Genomic DNA, 15,528 nt, shown 5'->3' on the forward strand with positions numbered 1-15,528 from the left:
TTTCTCAGAGTTACATTTGTATTTTTATAAAGTCAGAGTACGACACAACTTATAAAGAAACCTGGGGCTGGGGCTGTAGCTCAGCGGCAAAGTGCTTACCTAGCACGTGCGAGGCCCTGGGTTCGATCCTTAGCACCACATAAAAATAAATAAATAAATAAATAAACAAACAAATAAATAAATAAATAAAGATATTGTGTGCAACTACAACTAATATATATATATATATATATATATATATATATATATATATATATTAAAAACAAAAGAAACCTGCCTCACTGTTCCATTCCTGTCTCTTCAGTCTCATCAGCCAGTTTCACCCTTGTTAACTGCTGCTTTTGCAAATTCTGTTCTAGATCTTGAATTTAGAATATATTTTTGTTATTTATTGACTGTTTTATGTTGATTCACTATAATGAAATATAATTTAGCCTCTTACTTCCTCTTCTCCTCCTTAAGCACAACAGTACACACCTGTGTTCTCTTTATCCCCTCCACAGCCCTCAGTAGTCTCATCACATTTCCTATTTGTGAGTCACAGTGAGGTCACATTGAGTAGGTGTTTCTTTCTTTCTTTCTTTTTTTTTTTTTTTTTTTTTTTTTTTTTTTTTTTTTTTTTTTTTTAGTTGTAGGTGGACACAATACCTTTACTTTATTTACTTATTTTTGTTTGGTGCTGAGGATTGAACCCAGTGCCTCATAAGCACTCTGCTGCTTAGCTACAATTACAGCCCGGAGTAGATGTTTCTTATTTTATAACTTCTATCTTTCCTGGAGTTGGAAATTGCTTATCTTTTCATGTAATTGACTTTTTAAGCTTATGCCATTCTTTGCAAACTGACCAACGGAATTATGAAACCTCTCAAAATGTTAAATAAAAAAGAGAAGTTTCAGGGTTTTGTTCCCCCCCCCCCTTGAAGACAATGGTTTGTGCCAGAAAGGAATATTTTGGTCTCCTGATTGGGAGGAGCTATATAAACTTAAGCCTGATGTTATCAGGGATCAAAGGGCAAGAAGGGTTCTTGAGGTGGTGATGGAATTTCACTGAGTGTCTCAGTAGTACATTTTCTGGAAAGTAAGGCTCTAATATGTTTTCCTTAAGAAAAAAAAATCAGTAATCAGTTCAGCATCAGTCAATTCTTGGTATGTAATGAGCGTCTTTTATGTATCCAGCTTTGCATTCTGTTCTTGGGTAAGGGGGAAGGAGAGAAGAGAATGGCTGCATAGCTGACATATAAAACAGCATCTTCAGCAATTAGAGTGATGTGCCTAAGTCATAGATATGTAATAGTGGGCGTGTTTTTGCTTTTGTGTTAATCTTCAGGTTTGCATTTGTCTCTCATTAGATTATACACTTTTTGAGGACAGGGACTTTTGTCTTTAGAAATTTTATATTCCTGGCAACTTAGCATGCTATTTAGTACATGGACGGCATCAAATTAATGTGTCTTAAAATGTGAAGTGATACCTGTTATACTTTGTATAAAAATTGGAAGAAAGTTAGGATTGGTATAGAGACACTTCATTAGAATATATGAAAGTCTGTCTTCTCTTTATAGTGATCTTTTAATTTAGAATAATATAATTTTACCTGACAGCATGGACATATTTAAAGTCATCTTCTTAATTTTAAAGGATTTCTTCAAGGCATTGGGCAGAGTAAAACAGATTCATAATGATGTCAAAGTTCTCTTGCGAATAAACCAGCAAACAGCAGGGTGAGTAACTGTTCCCTGCACTAGTAGTGTTGCTACTTATGTTTACAAAGTCTCAGACACTTTAGATTGTATTTAAAACTGTATGACATTTTATGAAATAAGGGCTTAGTCCAATATTATTTATCTTTGGGAAAGACAGAAGTTATACTCTGACATTAGTTATACCCTAGTAGTAGTTGATAAGTAAGTGACACTATTAAAATTTGACATTTATTTAATTATAAAAATTATTGAAAAATTATTCTCCAAAATGAAGTTAACATAGTATAGCTAAATCATTATGTAATTAAACAAAAATAATTAGGTACTTAGATATAGCTATTGACTGAAAGTTTAAGTTTGTAATCTTCAAATTTTTTTTTTTTTTTTTTTTTTTTTTTTTTAGTTTAGAAATTATGGAACAGATGGCCTTACTTCAAGAAACGGCGTATGAAAGACTTTATCGGTGGGCTCAAAGTGAGTGATTTCCTTCATGTTGTGTAGCTTCATGAATATCAGTATTTGATAATTTTATATGGCCTTTATTTGCTGTAATTAGATTTTAGTAATCAAAAGTAGTTTTGAAAAGAAAAGTGAACTTTACATTTGAACATATTGTCTTCGTGTTTATATCATGAGCATCTGCTCTCAGCCAAGAGCATATTTGATGAAGGATGATGATTAAAAAAATGAAGGCAGTGTTTCTGTTTTAGGTTATCATTAAAGCTGATTGGGCATCTCTTGTTATTTACATAAAGTTACAAATGATGAATTCATTTTCTTTTTCCACTGTAACAAATTACCACAAACATAATGGCTTAAAACAATACAGATTTATTATTTGACACTTCGAAATCAGGCATGGTCTCACCATGCTAAAACCCAAGTGTTGGCAGGGCTGCTTCAAGGGACAGTCTGTTGTTTCCTAACTCATTCAGTGTATTGGCAGAATTCAGTTCTTGCATTTGCAGGGTAGAAGTCTAAGTTTCCTTGATGGCTGTCATTGAGGGGTTTTCCTATTTTCTTGAGGCCTCCTGCATTCGTAGGCTTATGACCCTTCTCTGTCTTCAAAGTCAGCAGTGATGAGTCAAATCACTGTCTCACTTTGAATTTCTTCTGCCTCTTTTCCCACCTCATATCTCTGACGAACTCTTCTTCCATTTTAAGACTGTGTAATTGCCTTAGACCCAGTTGGGTAATCAGAGAAAACAATCCTACTTTAAGGTATATCATCTCAATTACTTTGCCAAATCCTGTTTGCTGTGTAAGGTATCAAATTCACAGATTCCAGGGATTTGGTTGTGTGTAACTTTGGAGGGCTATTATTTTGCCTACCACAATGCTCTATTTACATTTGTTTTAGGATGTTTCAGTAAATTGTTTGCAAAATAGCCTGTTAAAAGGAGAGAAGATAGTTGAAATGAGCAAGAGTGGAACAGGTACACATAATATTTTACTGTGTGTTACTACCAGCTCACTGTTGGAAGGACCTGGAATTAAATCTAGTTAGCCAGTTACACCTGTACTACTGTACTGGAAAAATCCAGTGCTCTGGTTTGGATGAATTTATCTTTTTTTTTTTTAATATTTTTTTAGTTGTAGATGGACACAATTTCTTTCTTTCTCTCTCTCTCTCTCTCTCTCTCTCTCTCTCTCTCTCTTTCTTTCGATGCTTTTCTTGTGATGTAGATTTCCTCCCTCCCTCCCTCCCTCCCTCACTGCCTTGCCCCTGAGCCATAGCTGCAGCCCCTGGATGATTTTATCTTTGAGCCTGCTTGTTTTTCTGCCTCTCTTCTTCTTTGCATTGTCTGCTCCCATCAGGAGTTGTCTGACTATCTCTCTTGGAACTCAAATCCTGTCTCAACTTTCAAGTTAGTGCTAGGATTCTCTGTCTTCTAGAATTATCCATAACTGTAGTAAAGCATAGTGACTTCCCCTCTCTGAACACTAACCTCTGGAAATATTTATTTAGCATCCAGAATTATGCTACACTGTTATGATATAACTTTTCACACATACATCTTATCTCTCTAGTTGGATTTCTACTTTCTCAACAGCAAGGACATTGCCTCACATTTCTTTCTGCGATCTCTACAGATGACATAGTGGTTCTCAACGTTTACCATTGGACCTTGACTACTACATTCTGTGGAGCCATGTAGAGATGCTTGGGTTTTTCTCAGTTAGTGCATGCTAGAAAATAAACTATTGGTGCAAGGTCCTCATATACCAGAAGATTGGGAATTTCTGAACAAGTCATAAGTTCTTTGAACATAGTAGTTACTTGTTAGCACTTTATGGATAAAATTGAATAGTAAAATAAGGAAAATGTTGACGTAGAGATTTTTTAGTTTAAAATGTAAATTTTGGGGGTCTGGGGTGTAGCTCAGTGGTGTGGTAAAGTGCTTGCTTCATATGGGCAAGGCCCTAGGATTGATCCCCAGCATCACACACACAAACTTTCATAAAATCCAAACTATTTTGAAATTATAATTTTATTACCATATATCAGTTATGCACACTAACATTTTAGCACACTATTTAAATATTGCTCCTGAGGAAATGCACTGGTAATATATTTTTAGTGTTCCTTTCCCCTCCCTTATACTACCATGTATATGACAGTTATTCAGTAAATGTTTATTTATTGATTTTTTTTTTCCAGAACTGTAGTTTTTCTGTAATAAAAAAATACAGATCTGGAGTATGGTTGACAGCATTTGTGGTTATGTAAGGTTACATAAGTATTTAAACTTTTCTAGTTTGGTTGACCATATAAAACAGGTTTTATTGACATATTCTCTACATTTTTAAAGCATTTTTGCTATAGAGTTTAGATTGCTGGTATACAGTGGACATAATAAATATCCAATTTTAATTTTAACAAAGGTTATAATGTTGTTTTACAGGTGAATGCAGAGCATTGACACAAGAGTCGTGTGACATATCTCCAGTTTTAACTCAGGCAATGGAAGCCCTACAGGATAGACCTGTGTTATACAAGTAAGAAGGCCCTGCATTATAGACATGTATTATATAAGTAATTTTCTTTGATAATTTTTATTGATTTTTTTAATACTAACAAATTCATGTATAATAGCTTAAGTAATTATGCTTTTCAGTGATATTTTCACCCTGTTGTATATTATTTGAATGTTACTTGCTACAGAACACAATATGGATGGGAAGACCAAGGTGTCCTGTATCTAGTTGTTCTCCTAGATATGTGGAGGTTGAGTGGCTTAATTAGCCTGTTATCTCATTAACTGCCTTATAAGTCACTATAACTCCTATATCAACTCTTCCTTTGAGAAGACAGTCATATAGGGTCTGTGAGATATAATCACCCAGAGATGAAATAAGAGTATTTCCATCAGTAGGTTCCATCAGTAGGATTCAAGTAGAGAGAGGATCCTGGTCTTTGACCTTATAAATTATTACCAATCAAGAACTCCTGGTAATGTTTTAGATGAGAATCCTACGCATTTAGCTTGTTTATTTATAAATCATCCTGCATTTTATTATTTCTCATAAAATAAAAAGTAAATATTTTTTAAAAAATGCCTGGAGTAGTATGAAAATAAGCTTTCAGAAACCCAAGTAAACAGCCAAGGAACTTGTACAGAGTCATTGATCGGATCCTGCTCTGAAACATCTCTTTCAGAGGATTTCTTCTTTACTTTCTGATTGGAACATTACTTATCCTATCATAGACTTAGAGAACATAGGGCTCAGGATGTCGATCAGAGTGCTGGGCCAGCACATACAAGGCACTGACTTCAGTTCCCAGTGTGTATGTGGGCGGGGCGTGGGGGGAGTTACAGAATACAAAGGTTGGGACTTCTGTGTAAAATAGCAACACTCTAGTGTGTTAAGCACTGTTCTGAATGCTGGAGACACAACATCAATAAAACACTCCCATCAAACTGCTTTATTTTATAGAAACAGACATAAGAAAATGCATTTTAATAAATTATACTAATTGCTGGTTTAGAGGGAATATCTCAGGTGTTGGGTTGTTCACATATTCTGGGATAGGGGAAGGAAATGATCGTCAGGGAATATTTCCTAAGGGAAAGAGTTATAAAGTGATTTCTGTGGTTGAATAAGTATTTTTCATGGAAGAAGCTACTGAGTAGAACATCCCAGCTTGAGGAAATAACAGGTGCAAAGATGTGGACTGAGAGCGAACATGCGCTTTTGGGAGATTGATTGCAAAAGTTTGCCCTTGATTTAGCAGTAAGAACCAGATCATAGTACCTGAATGTTGTGCATGGTCACTGTTGATCAGCAGCTTAGCAGCTTGTTTCTACTTTGAAATTTCTTTCCAGTATTTTTACTTCAAGATACTGGCATTGATTATAAGTCTCTTGGTATGTAAAACATTTGGTGTTTAATTTTAATCAAGTGTTAGTTAACATTGTCTGCAGATTAATATTTGTTCATAAGGTTTTGTTCTAAAAGATGCTTTTGTGCCTTTTTGTGTTTCAGACACATAAAAAGGACAGTTGACTTCTCTAGTCAGCATTTTTAGAGAATTGTAACTTTTCCATTTCCCAACACATACTGTATATATTAATGGGATTCTCTGTGCTCTTTCCCTACATGCATACAGCATGCAGGGATTGTATCCATCCATCCTTCTTCCAGTCTCCACCCTGCGGCCTCCTTCCTAATCTCTAGTAATCACTGTTTAAACAACATACAATACTTGTTTGTTGATGTCTGGCTAATTTCACTTATGATGTCCTCCAGTTCCATCCATTTGGTGCAGATGACAGGATTTTATTCTCTATGACTGAACAATGCTCCATGTTTGTATACCATATTTTCTTTATCTGTTCATCTGTTGATTGAGTCCATATATTAGCTGTTGTGAATAGTGAAGCAGTAAACACAGACATGTGTTTATCTCGTTTGCATTCTTAGCTCATTTCTTTTGAACATCCAGGAGTGGGATAGCTGCATCACATGGTAGTTCTACCTTTAGTTTTTGAGGAACCTCCCTACTGTTTTCCATAATGGCTCTTATAACTTATGTTCCCACCAGAAGTGTATAAGAGTTCCTTTTCCTCTACATTCTCATAAGCACTTGTTACTTTTCTTTTGCTAATATCCATTCTAACTGGGGTGAGGTGGTACTCACTATAAGTTATCATTCTTGATCAACACTTGAAAAGAAGCAATTCAATATGAATTCATAAGGTGAATTTTTGAGTAAGATTTCTTTTTTGGGTGGGGTGTGGGGAGTACCTGAATGGAGCCCAGGGACACTTTCCACTGAACATTAACTCCAGCCCTTTTTATTTTGTATTTTAAGATAGGGTCTTACTGAGTTGCTTAGGGCCTTGCTAAGTTGCTGAGGCTGGCCTCAAACTTGTGATCCTCCTGCCACAGCCTCCTGATCCAGATTTCTTTTTTAATTTGTAGTTGTGAAAATGCTTTCTCGTTTTTTATTGATATTGTTATATATAAATAATGCAATACAATTCATATTACACATATAGAGCTTATTTTTTCACATCTCTGGTTGTATACAAAGTATATTTACACCATTTTGGGTCTTCCATACATGTACTTTGGGTAATGATGTTCATCACATTCCACCATCATTTCTAACCCCCTGCCCCCTCCCTTCCCCTCTCACCCCTCTGCCCTATCTAGAGTTCTTCTATTCCTCCCATGCTCCCACTCCCTACCCCCGTATGAATCAGTCTCCTCATGTCAGAGAAAACATTTGACACTTCTTTTTGGGGGATTGGCTAACTTCACTTAGCATTTTCTTCTCCAACTCCATCCATTTACCTGCAAATGCCATGATTTTATTCCTTTTGTTGCTGAGTAATATTCCATTGTGTATAATGCCACATTTTTTTAGTCCATTCATCTACTGAAGGGCATCTAGGTTGGTTAGATATTGTGAGTTGTGTTGCTGAGCCAGATTTCTTAAACAAGCCCTTGAAAGCTTCATTTTCCTTAGCTGTAAAATGAAGATACTAATGGTACATACTTTGCAGGGCTGTTGTGAAGATTAAATTGGTTTATTCACATGAGGTGCTTTAGAATATTGCTTGGCATAGCATTAAGTTTTGGATATTATTTATTTGGAAAGGAGATGACTAAGAAACTGATAGTTAAGTAGGGATGTATTTAAGGTCTATATGACAAGCAGGAGAAAAGCTTGAAAGATGGAATGGAGAGGCAAATAGAGTGGTAAAGGTTTATCTGGGAAAGACACGGGCCAGGAAATGGGCAATGATGGCAAATTTAAAAGACTTTAAGAGACATTAGGGAGTGGAATGGGGAAGTAGTTTTTTTAAGAACATTTACTGGGATATGATGAATGCTTAAAAAGAGAAAATTTGCCTTTTCTTAAGTAATCATCTGTCTTCCAAGGGGTAGTTTCATTAAATTTAGGAAAAACTTAATATTTCATGTTAACCACCAGATGGCAGTATTTGAACTTCTTTTAAGTTATGTGTAAAAGCTTCTCTGTACATTGTGTCTCAAATGTGTTATCATGTGCAAGACAAGTATCAATTATTGAAAATAACCTAACTCAATGTTTCTTAGGTAGTATATAACTGTAATACTAATGTATTATTTTAATAAATCAAGTACAGAAATTTCTTTAAAAGAAATTTATTATAAATGGAAATGAAAAAATAGATACCTTTTCTTTCTAAACCCTCAGAACATAACTTATTTGAGAATGTAGTAGTTTTTACAAAACTTATTTTTCTTTATTTTTGTGTATTTTTGTTGCATTCCAAAGAAAAACAACTATACTATTCTTTTATCACTTGACTTTTAATCAAAATTTTTCTTTTAATTTGCCTTTTAACCAGAATTTTCTTTTATTTAATATAGATGAACAAAATTAAAAAAATTACACTAGGGACATTTTAGAATGTTTAGACAATTTGAGTGTTTATAACCTTTATAAAGCAACATTTTGAAATTTTGAACTTTATTGGAAGAGAGTCTGATTTTTATCAAAATTTTTCTGTCTTTGAGAGAGATGTTTCATGGCCATGGATATTTTGAAGATTCTTCATGGCTCAGTCTGTTTTGCTTAAATTATCTTTGTTTTGCAGAAGGATTATAATGTTTATTAATATCCCGTATTATATCTGTTAAATTGCAATGTTTACCTGGGTTGCTTATCCCCTCCCATTTAAAATAACCAGTGAATTTATGTGTTTCTGGTATAACTGTCCCCCCAATGAACAATCTTGGAACAGAAATCATGTTGTTTTTCTTTACTATGGTAGCATTTTAGGAAAGGAGATTAGTTTTATGTATTTAAAAAGTGAAAAGTTGGGCTAAGGTTGAGCTTTGTGGTAGAGCACTTGCCTCACATGTGTGGGGCACTGGGTTCGATCCTCAATACCACATAAAAATAAATAAATAAAATAAAGATGTTGTGTCTCTCTAGAGCTTAAAAAAATAGTTAAAAAGTGAAAGGTTTATGAATTTTTTACTGTAGTGGGTTGTCTGATCATAAGAGCCTTATTTCACAGGATCAGATACCTTATTCACATAGATCATATGTGTAACTGAAGAGTAAGAGATCCAAATAGAAGTGTGCATTTTGATCCTCATATGTTTAAAAAAAATGGAGGGCGGTCATGTAGTTTAACAGGCCTTGCTTGTAGTGCATTTTCCCTTTCCTTGGCTGGCGTGTCACTGCAGAGAATTTCAAAACTATTTCCTTTTAATTGAAAGCAAAAACACACACAAAGAACCACAGTCTAGTTAATAGTGAACAGTCCTCAAAAAGGTTTGGATTCCTAAAAATTCTAGTTATTTGCCACTTCACTACACTTTTCCTTTTAGTTGAAAATAATACATCTCCCAACTTTCTCGTATTTAACAAAATGTGGAGTTTTCATTAAGTTAGCAACATGCCAAAGAATGCAGAAGGACCTAAGGAATGAGTTCTGCTGGAAATCTTTGGGAAATGTTGGTAATTTTTGTTAAGGTATTATTGGTTAATAAAAAATAATTCTTAATATTTAGACTGGGAGAAAATGTTAGGAATTTAAAAGCCGGGGTGTGAAATCTGCTGACTTTAGGTTGATACAAATATTTTTCCTGCGTACATTAAAATAAAACTTTTAACTGGGGAATGGGTGTTAAGAATGATAATGATAAGAGCAGAGTCCAATCAATGAAATGGGTACTCCTGGCAGCTCCAGGCCATCCTCATAAATTGCTCCCCAAATTTTCCTGTCTTCCCCCCTTTCCTGTAGAAAAACTTTCCCCCATTTTCAGTTACAATAGGTGACTTTTAAATGTCTGTTAAAATAAGAGATATTTGTTATGTATGCATGATTGGTTAATAAACTTAAGGAACATCTAAGCTCTATTTTTTGGAGTTAAAATAAGCTTTTAAAAATGGATAATAATCTGGGGGGCAAATTTTGGTGGTAAGTTGTAATAGTATCATAAGGAGAATTTTTTAATGTAGAAGAAAAAGTTTTAATTTTTGGATTACACAGTTCTAATTATAACCAGCTTCTGAGAATTAGGTATATGATTTCACATAAAACTATAGAACGTCATATTTTGGACTGCAAAGAAACCAAAACCTGAAGAGTTCAGGATTCCCACCTTGGCTCGATTTTCTTACTTTTGCTAATCCAGGGCGCTATTCCTTGTTGCCATTGAGGAATAAGGAACTGTTTTAATCCCAGTCCCAGCATTCTTTCTTGGGAGAAGCATTCTTTCTTGTACTTTTAGACTGAATTTTCAACATGCTAAACTTACCTCACAATATTTATTTTTTAATTTAAAACCAATATAACAAAAGAATACCCAAAGATGCTTTAACTGTGTTTGCTTATCTTAGAAATTATGTGATTAGCTTGATGTAATTTAGGAAAAACCCCCAACTCTCTCATATAACCTTGTCTTCTAGGTATACCTTAGATGAATTTGGAACAGCCAGGCGAAGTACAGTTGTTCGTGGGTTTATTGATGCTCTTACAAGAGGGGGCCCTGGAGGTACCCCCAGGCCCATTGAAATGCACTCCCACGACCCTTTGAGGTACAGTAATCGACGTCAGTAGAGACATCAGTTGATCTTTTTCCCAGGACATTTTTACTAACATGTAGTTGTCATTAGGTATGTGGGAGATATGTTGGCGTGGCTTCATCAAGCTACTGCTTCTGAGAAGGAACACCTGGAAGCCCTCCTGAAGCATGTAACAGCACAAGGTGAGTGCACAATGGGTACTGTATTGCTAACACCAGGCAGAAAGCAGCACTAGGCTCTTGAGGCTCTCTATTTCTGTTCTTGTTGCCCCTCTTCTTCACTGAGATAAACACTTCACTTCTAGATGGTCTGGTAAACATCCTTATTCCTCATCCTTGCTATGACTCCCCCCACCCCATGCTGCTAATAGATTTCCTCCTCATTGCTGTCATCCTGTCATGCACAGTTCAGTTTTGTAGCAGACCCTCTTACCTTCCGCTTCAAGCCTACGCTCCTCTGTTTTGCTCCTAAAACATTTTTGGAGTGTCTGGTGTATTATTTCAGATCCTCACCCTGACACTTTAAAGGTAAAAATTGGTATTAACTTCATTGTATCTGTGAGTAAACAGACTGAGTAACTTGCTTACTGTCATTGAGTTGCTAATTCTTTTATTTCTATCACCAAGCATCTTTTTTCATTCTCATGAAACCATTATAAAGAGGTTTTGTTACGACGTGTACTAAATGTACTTAAAATTTTTGTCTTGGTTTTAAGGGAGAACAATGACTACATGTAATAGCTGCTAATATCTATAGAATTTCAAATCATCTTAGTTGTGACTGCCTTCCAAGGCCTGGTTAGAGTCTGAGGGTTTGGTGTGTAATTGAGAGATGCTCTCTTTGATAGGAAGTGAAGGGAAATATTTCATCTGGTAATACTTGACTGTTCTGTGTGACTCAGCCATACATCACTGTGGTTTATCACATGATCGATAAGAGGCCACGTACAAATTGGTGATAATACTTACTTCATAAATTTCAGCTCTTTAATATTAGATGCTACATATGTCTTAGATTGGCATATTCTCCATTTTTAAATTTTTAAAAATCTGTTATTATCCAGTTTAAAAAAATGTATTTCTTTAAAAGTGTTTTAGAAAAGTATACATGAGGGGCAATATTAAGAGGTAGAGAAAATAGTAATATATAGTCTACTTATAGTATATATAGTATGTAGTAGCATGTATAAATTAGATGAAAAAGGTTATTCTACAGCAGTGACTTCAATCTTCTGAGCCTTTTCTTTATATGTAAAAATGAAGGCAGTTATAAGTAGTAAATGTCATTACCTAGTACAGTGCCTGATAAGTAGTTGGTATTTTAAAAATGTCAGTGTCTTCTATGAGATTGCAGTGTTTGTTTTTCATCTTTGTGCCCTGTGCTGCACCTTGAATAAGGTTTTCGTAGAACAGGTGCTAGTACCTCTTCACATCTTCCTTCAGTTGATACGTTTCATGGTCTTTTTTACCATTTTATACAGTTACTCTTTTTTCACAATGAATGTTCATTTTATTTATTTAACAGTCAAAGGAATTAAGAAGACTTTTTGAGACACACATTAGTCATTGACACAATTAGTAATATGTTATTAAGACAACTAGTAATGTCCCCGAAGATATCAAACTTAATACAATATTGTTATGGTTATTTTAAATGTCACTAATGCCATTGATCCTGGTATTATTGTTAGCTTTTAGAACTTATGTGAAAAAGTTACATGGAAAAAATTTTTAATTTTGTAGTACTTAATTTTAGGTGTTGAAGAAAATATTCAAGAAGTGGTTGGGCATATCACTGAAGGTGTGTGCAGACCTCTAAAGGTAAAATATTTTGTTTTTATATGTTACAAAGTGTCTGGTTAAACAATGCTTTATTCTCATGAGTTTAAAGAAACTGATAATAGCTTGAGCTAAAGCTGTTATTTTGTTAATACATTTATCAAGCTCAAATAAAGTACATTTGAATATAATCATTGTCAGTTTTTTCTCTAAGAAAGAAAATTAAAAATATTCTTAGTTTGCATATATTGACTTATTTTTTTACAGATTACTTCCCACAGTTATTTACATTAATCAGTTGAGAAAAGTGTTTTAAATTAAAATAATTAATGTTTTAATTCTTAAAGATTTCCTATGAAAATGTTAATTTGTTTTATTACTTCATACACAGTAATCTTTTGTTTATTATAGCAATAAATAATTATTAATCAAAGGTTAAAATATTGTATACTATTATTATCATCAATATTATTTACATTAGAGGAACAAAATTTGGAATCAAACTTGGGCAGAATTTTCCATTTTGCCATTTAATCATATGTTGCTTAACTCTTCTGCACCATTATTTTCTAACACTTAACCTGAATGTAGGAATAACTACTGTCAAGGGTCACTGTGAGGACTAAATGAGATAACTGTATACTTCCTAGTGCTAAACTCCGGAGCAGATTTTCTTTTCTTTTATTAGTATTTATGGAATACTTGGTAATTGTTGTCTTTTCTTTGTTGACTGACCTCAATTTAGCATATGGAAGTTGAAGTTTTGTGGCTTATTTATATCAAGAATTAAGGTTAAAACTAATTTATTTTATTTCTGAGATTTTTCTTTATATTTTATCTCAGACAAGAAAATTTCAAGACAACACACCCAAATTTAATTATTACTATAATTTGATCATCTTTGGGTCCAGTTGTATAACAACTGTAAACAAATAGCAAAGTATTTTATACACATTTCCCAAATGAACTATTTTTTGCCATAGTTTGATTTTCAGACATTTATAGCTCATATAAATGTTGCTTGCTTTGTATACTAGTTATTAGAAAAGTAAAAAAAAAAAGGAAAAATAAAAGTAAGATTTTTTTCCCCTATACTTTTTAGACCTTTTTATAGTCACTTATGGTTAAGTGAAACTCCTAGTCACTTTGATAAGTAAATTGTACTTTATCTGCCTTGCCTATTTCCCCCTTCCTTACTTATAGTATTATTTCCATTGCAGCTTTTCTTTTTTAAAAAATAATTACGTAAAAGATTATAATTCTTTGACGTTTCAATGGATCTTATAGTTTCCTGTCTTAGTCTGATTAAGAAATGTTCTATGTTAAAATTGTTTAACCCTCAGGGCTGGGGTTGTAGCTTAGTGGCAGAGCACTTGCCTCGCATATGTGAGGCACTGGGTTCTATCCTCAGCACCACATAAAAATAAATAAACAAAAAATAAAGAAAAAAAATTGTTTAACGCTCATTACCTACATAAAAAATTTTATACTCTAGTCTGCCTTTGTTTTAAAATGTACTTAGAAATTCTTATTTCATTTTCCTTAAATGTATATACACAGAAAGGTGTTGATAACAATTATAGGACATTCCTGTGACCATCCCTGGCAAATTATAATGTAAGATACCAAAGGTAAAAAAGAAATACAGTTAACAAATAGCTTTTTTATTTGTAAAAGTAAAAAGAGTCCTTTTGGTTTCTGAAGTGGCAGAAATCTTAAATCTTTCCATATGCTAGTAATGTTTATTGCATACTGCAGAGAATGCTTTAGAGGTGTTCACAGTTGTTATAGTCAAATGAGTTTGGTAGTGATTTATGTCATGATCCAACAACTCTTGCACCTTCCCTTCCTTTATACCCTCACAGAAAATGTTACACTATTGAAGAATTTTCCTCTTATGTGACTTCATTTGGCTATCTGATATCATCTTCAATGATGTTGTTGTTAGCTGAGGAAAAGGAAATCTTACTTTAATATTTTCTTTTGCAAGTATAATTCTGAATTTTTTCTTAGAAATTATCTGCTTTTGCATTCCATTAATACAACATTTCTTTCTTCTAGACGAACAACTAACCTTTTCTTAATGACATATGATATTAGATGTTTTGACTGCCTTTCTGTCAATTCAGTCTTTTTTCTTTGTAGGAATGATTTTTTTTTTAAAGGACAGGGGACATTGTGATTTTGAGACATTGTTTTGCTTTGTTTTCTTTTGTTCGTTCTGAAACCCAACAGGACCTCATGCATACTAGGCAAGCATTTTACCAATGAGCTACATCCGCAGCCCATGGAATTTTGATTTTTTGAAACATAAAGAAATGGTCTCAGTGGTCATAGATACATTTGAGAATCTTCATTTTTTATTTGCTCTATCCTGTTCAGCCTTTTCTTTGTCCTAATAAAGTAAAATTTCATAGGTTGTAGACTAAATATTTGCAAGCATATACATTAAGACATGATCTTTATACTTATTTCCTGTTTAAAAAAAATCTGTGCCCTAAACTTAAAATTAAATATATTGTGTTAGGATTCTATGGCTCATCAACATCCAACCCATTACTTTTGAAGGTGTATTCACTGCTAAGTTATAGCTAGAAACATCAGAATCCATGCACACACACAACCTTTTGTTCTTTAAGCCCATGGGTAAGATGGTCCTTTAATGTCAATGTTCTAGATTACTGAAAGATGCAGCCATTATTTGGATTCTGTTTCTTTTAATAAAAATTTAATGTATGTAAATTACAGTGGGTTCTATGAAAATGGGTGTTTATGAAGGTAAATGGTGTGGGAAGTAGAGCTGAATACTGTACTGCAGGATACACTCATGGTGCCCCCAGGGACTGCTGGAGACCTGGGGACGTTTCCTACTCTGTGCCTTACCTGTGAGACTGAGGCAAGGGAGGCTTGTCAGTATCCCTTCCTGGCTCCCTTCTCCCCGGGTCCCCAGGAACACCACTTCTCATGCCTCCTCACTCCTGCTGGTCCTGGAGAAGAGAGCCACTGTTCC

The 15,528-nt window shown here is 34.1% G+C and overlaps 1 protein-coding gene across 2 annotated transcripts in view; it reads left to right on the forward strand.

The window, feature by feature from the left end:
- COG6 (component of oligomeric golgi complex 6) overlaps window positions 1–15,528 on the forward strand; it is a 75,432-nt gene that overhangs the window by 16,105 nt on the left and 43,799 nt on the right. For both annotated transcript variants that reach the window (XR_014021167.1, XM_081287262.1), the window contains exons 6-11: window positions 1,639–1,721; window positions 2,107–2,177; window positions 4,610–4,703; window positions 10,624–10,752; window positions 10,831–10,922; window positions 12,496–12,560. Coding sequence is in view for 1 of the 2 variants with exons in the window: in XM_081287262.1 (XP_081143388.1) it covers window positions 1,639–1,721; window positions 2,107–2,177; window positions 4,610–4,703; window positions 10,624–10,752; window positions 10,831–10,922; window positions 12,496–12,560 (534 nt within the window). In the remaining variant the exon portion in view is untranslated. The remainder of the gene's footprint in view (window positions 1–1,638; window positions 1,722–2,106; window positions 2,178–4,609; window positions 4,704–10,623; window positions 10,753–10,830; window positions 10,923–12,495; window positions 12,561–15,528) is intronic.

The sequence above is a fragment of the Spermophilus citellus genome (genome assembly GCF_964194105.1).
Source record: "Spermophilus citellus genome assembly, chromosome: 1".
In the NCBI taxonomy this organism is placed as follows: domain Eukaryota; kingdom Metazoa; phylum Chordata; class Mammalia; order Rodentia; family Sciuridae; genus Spermophilus; species Spermophilus citellus.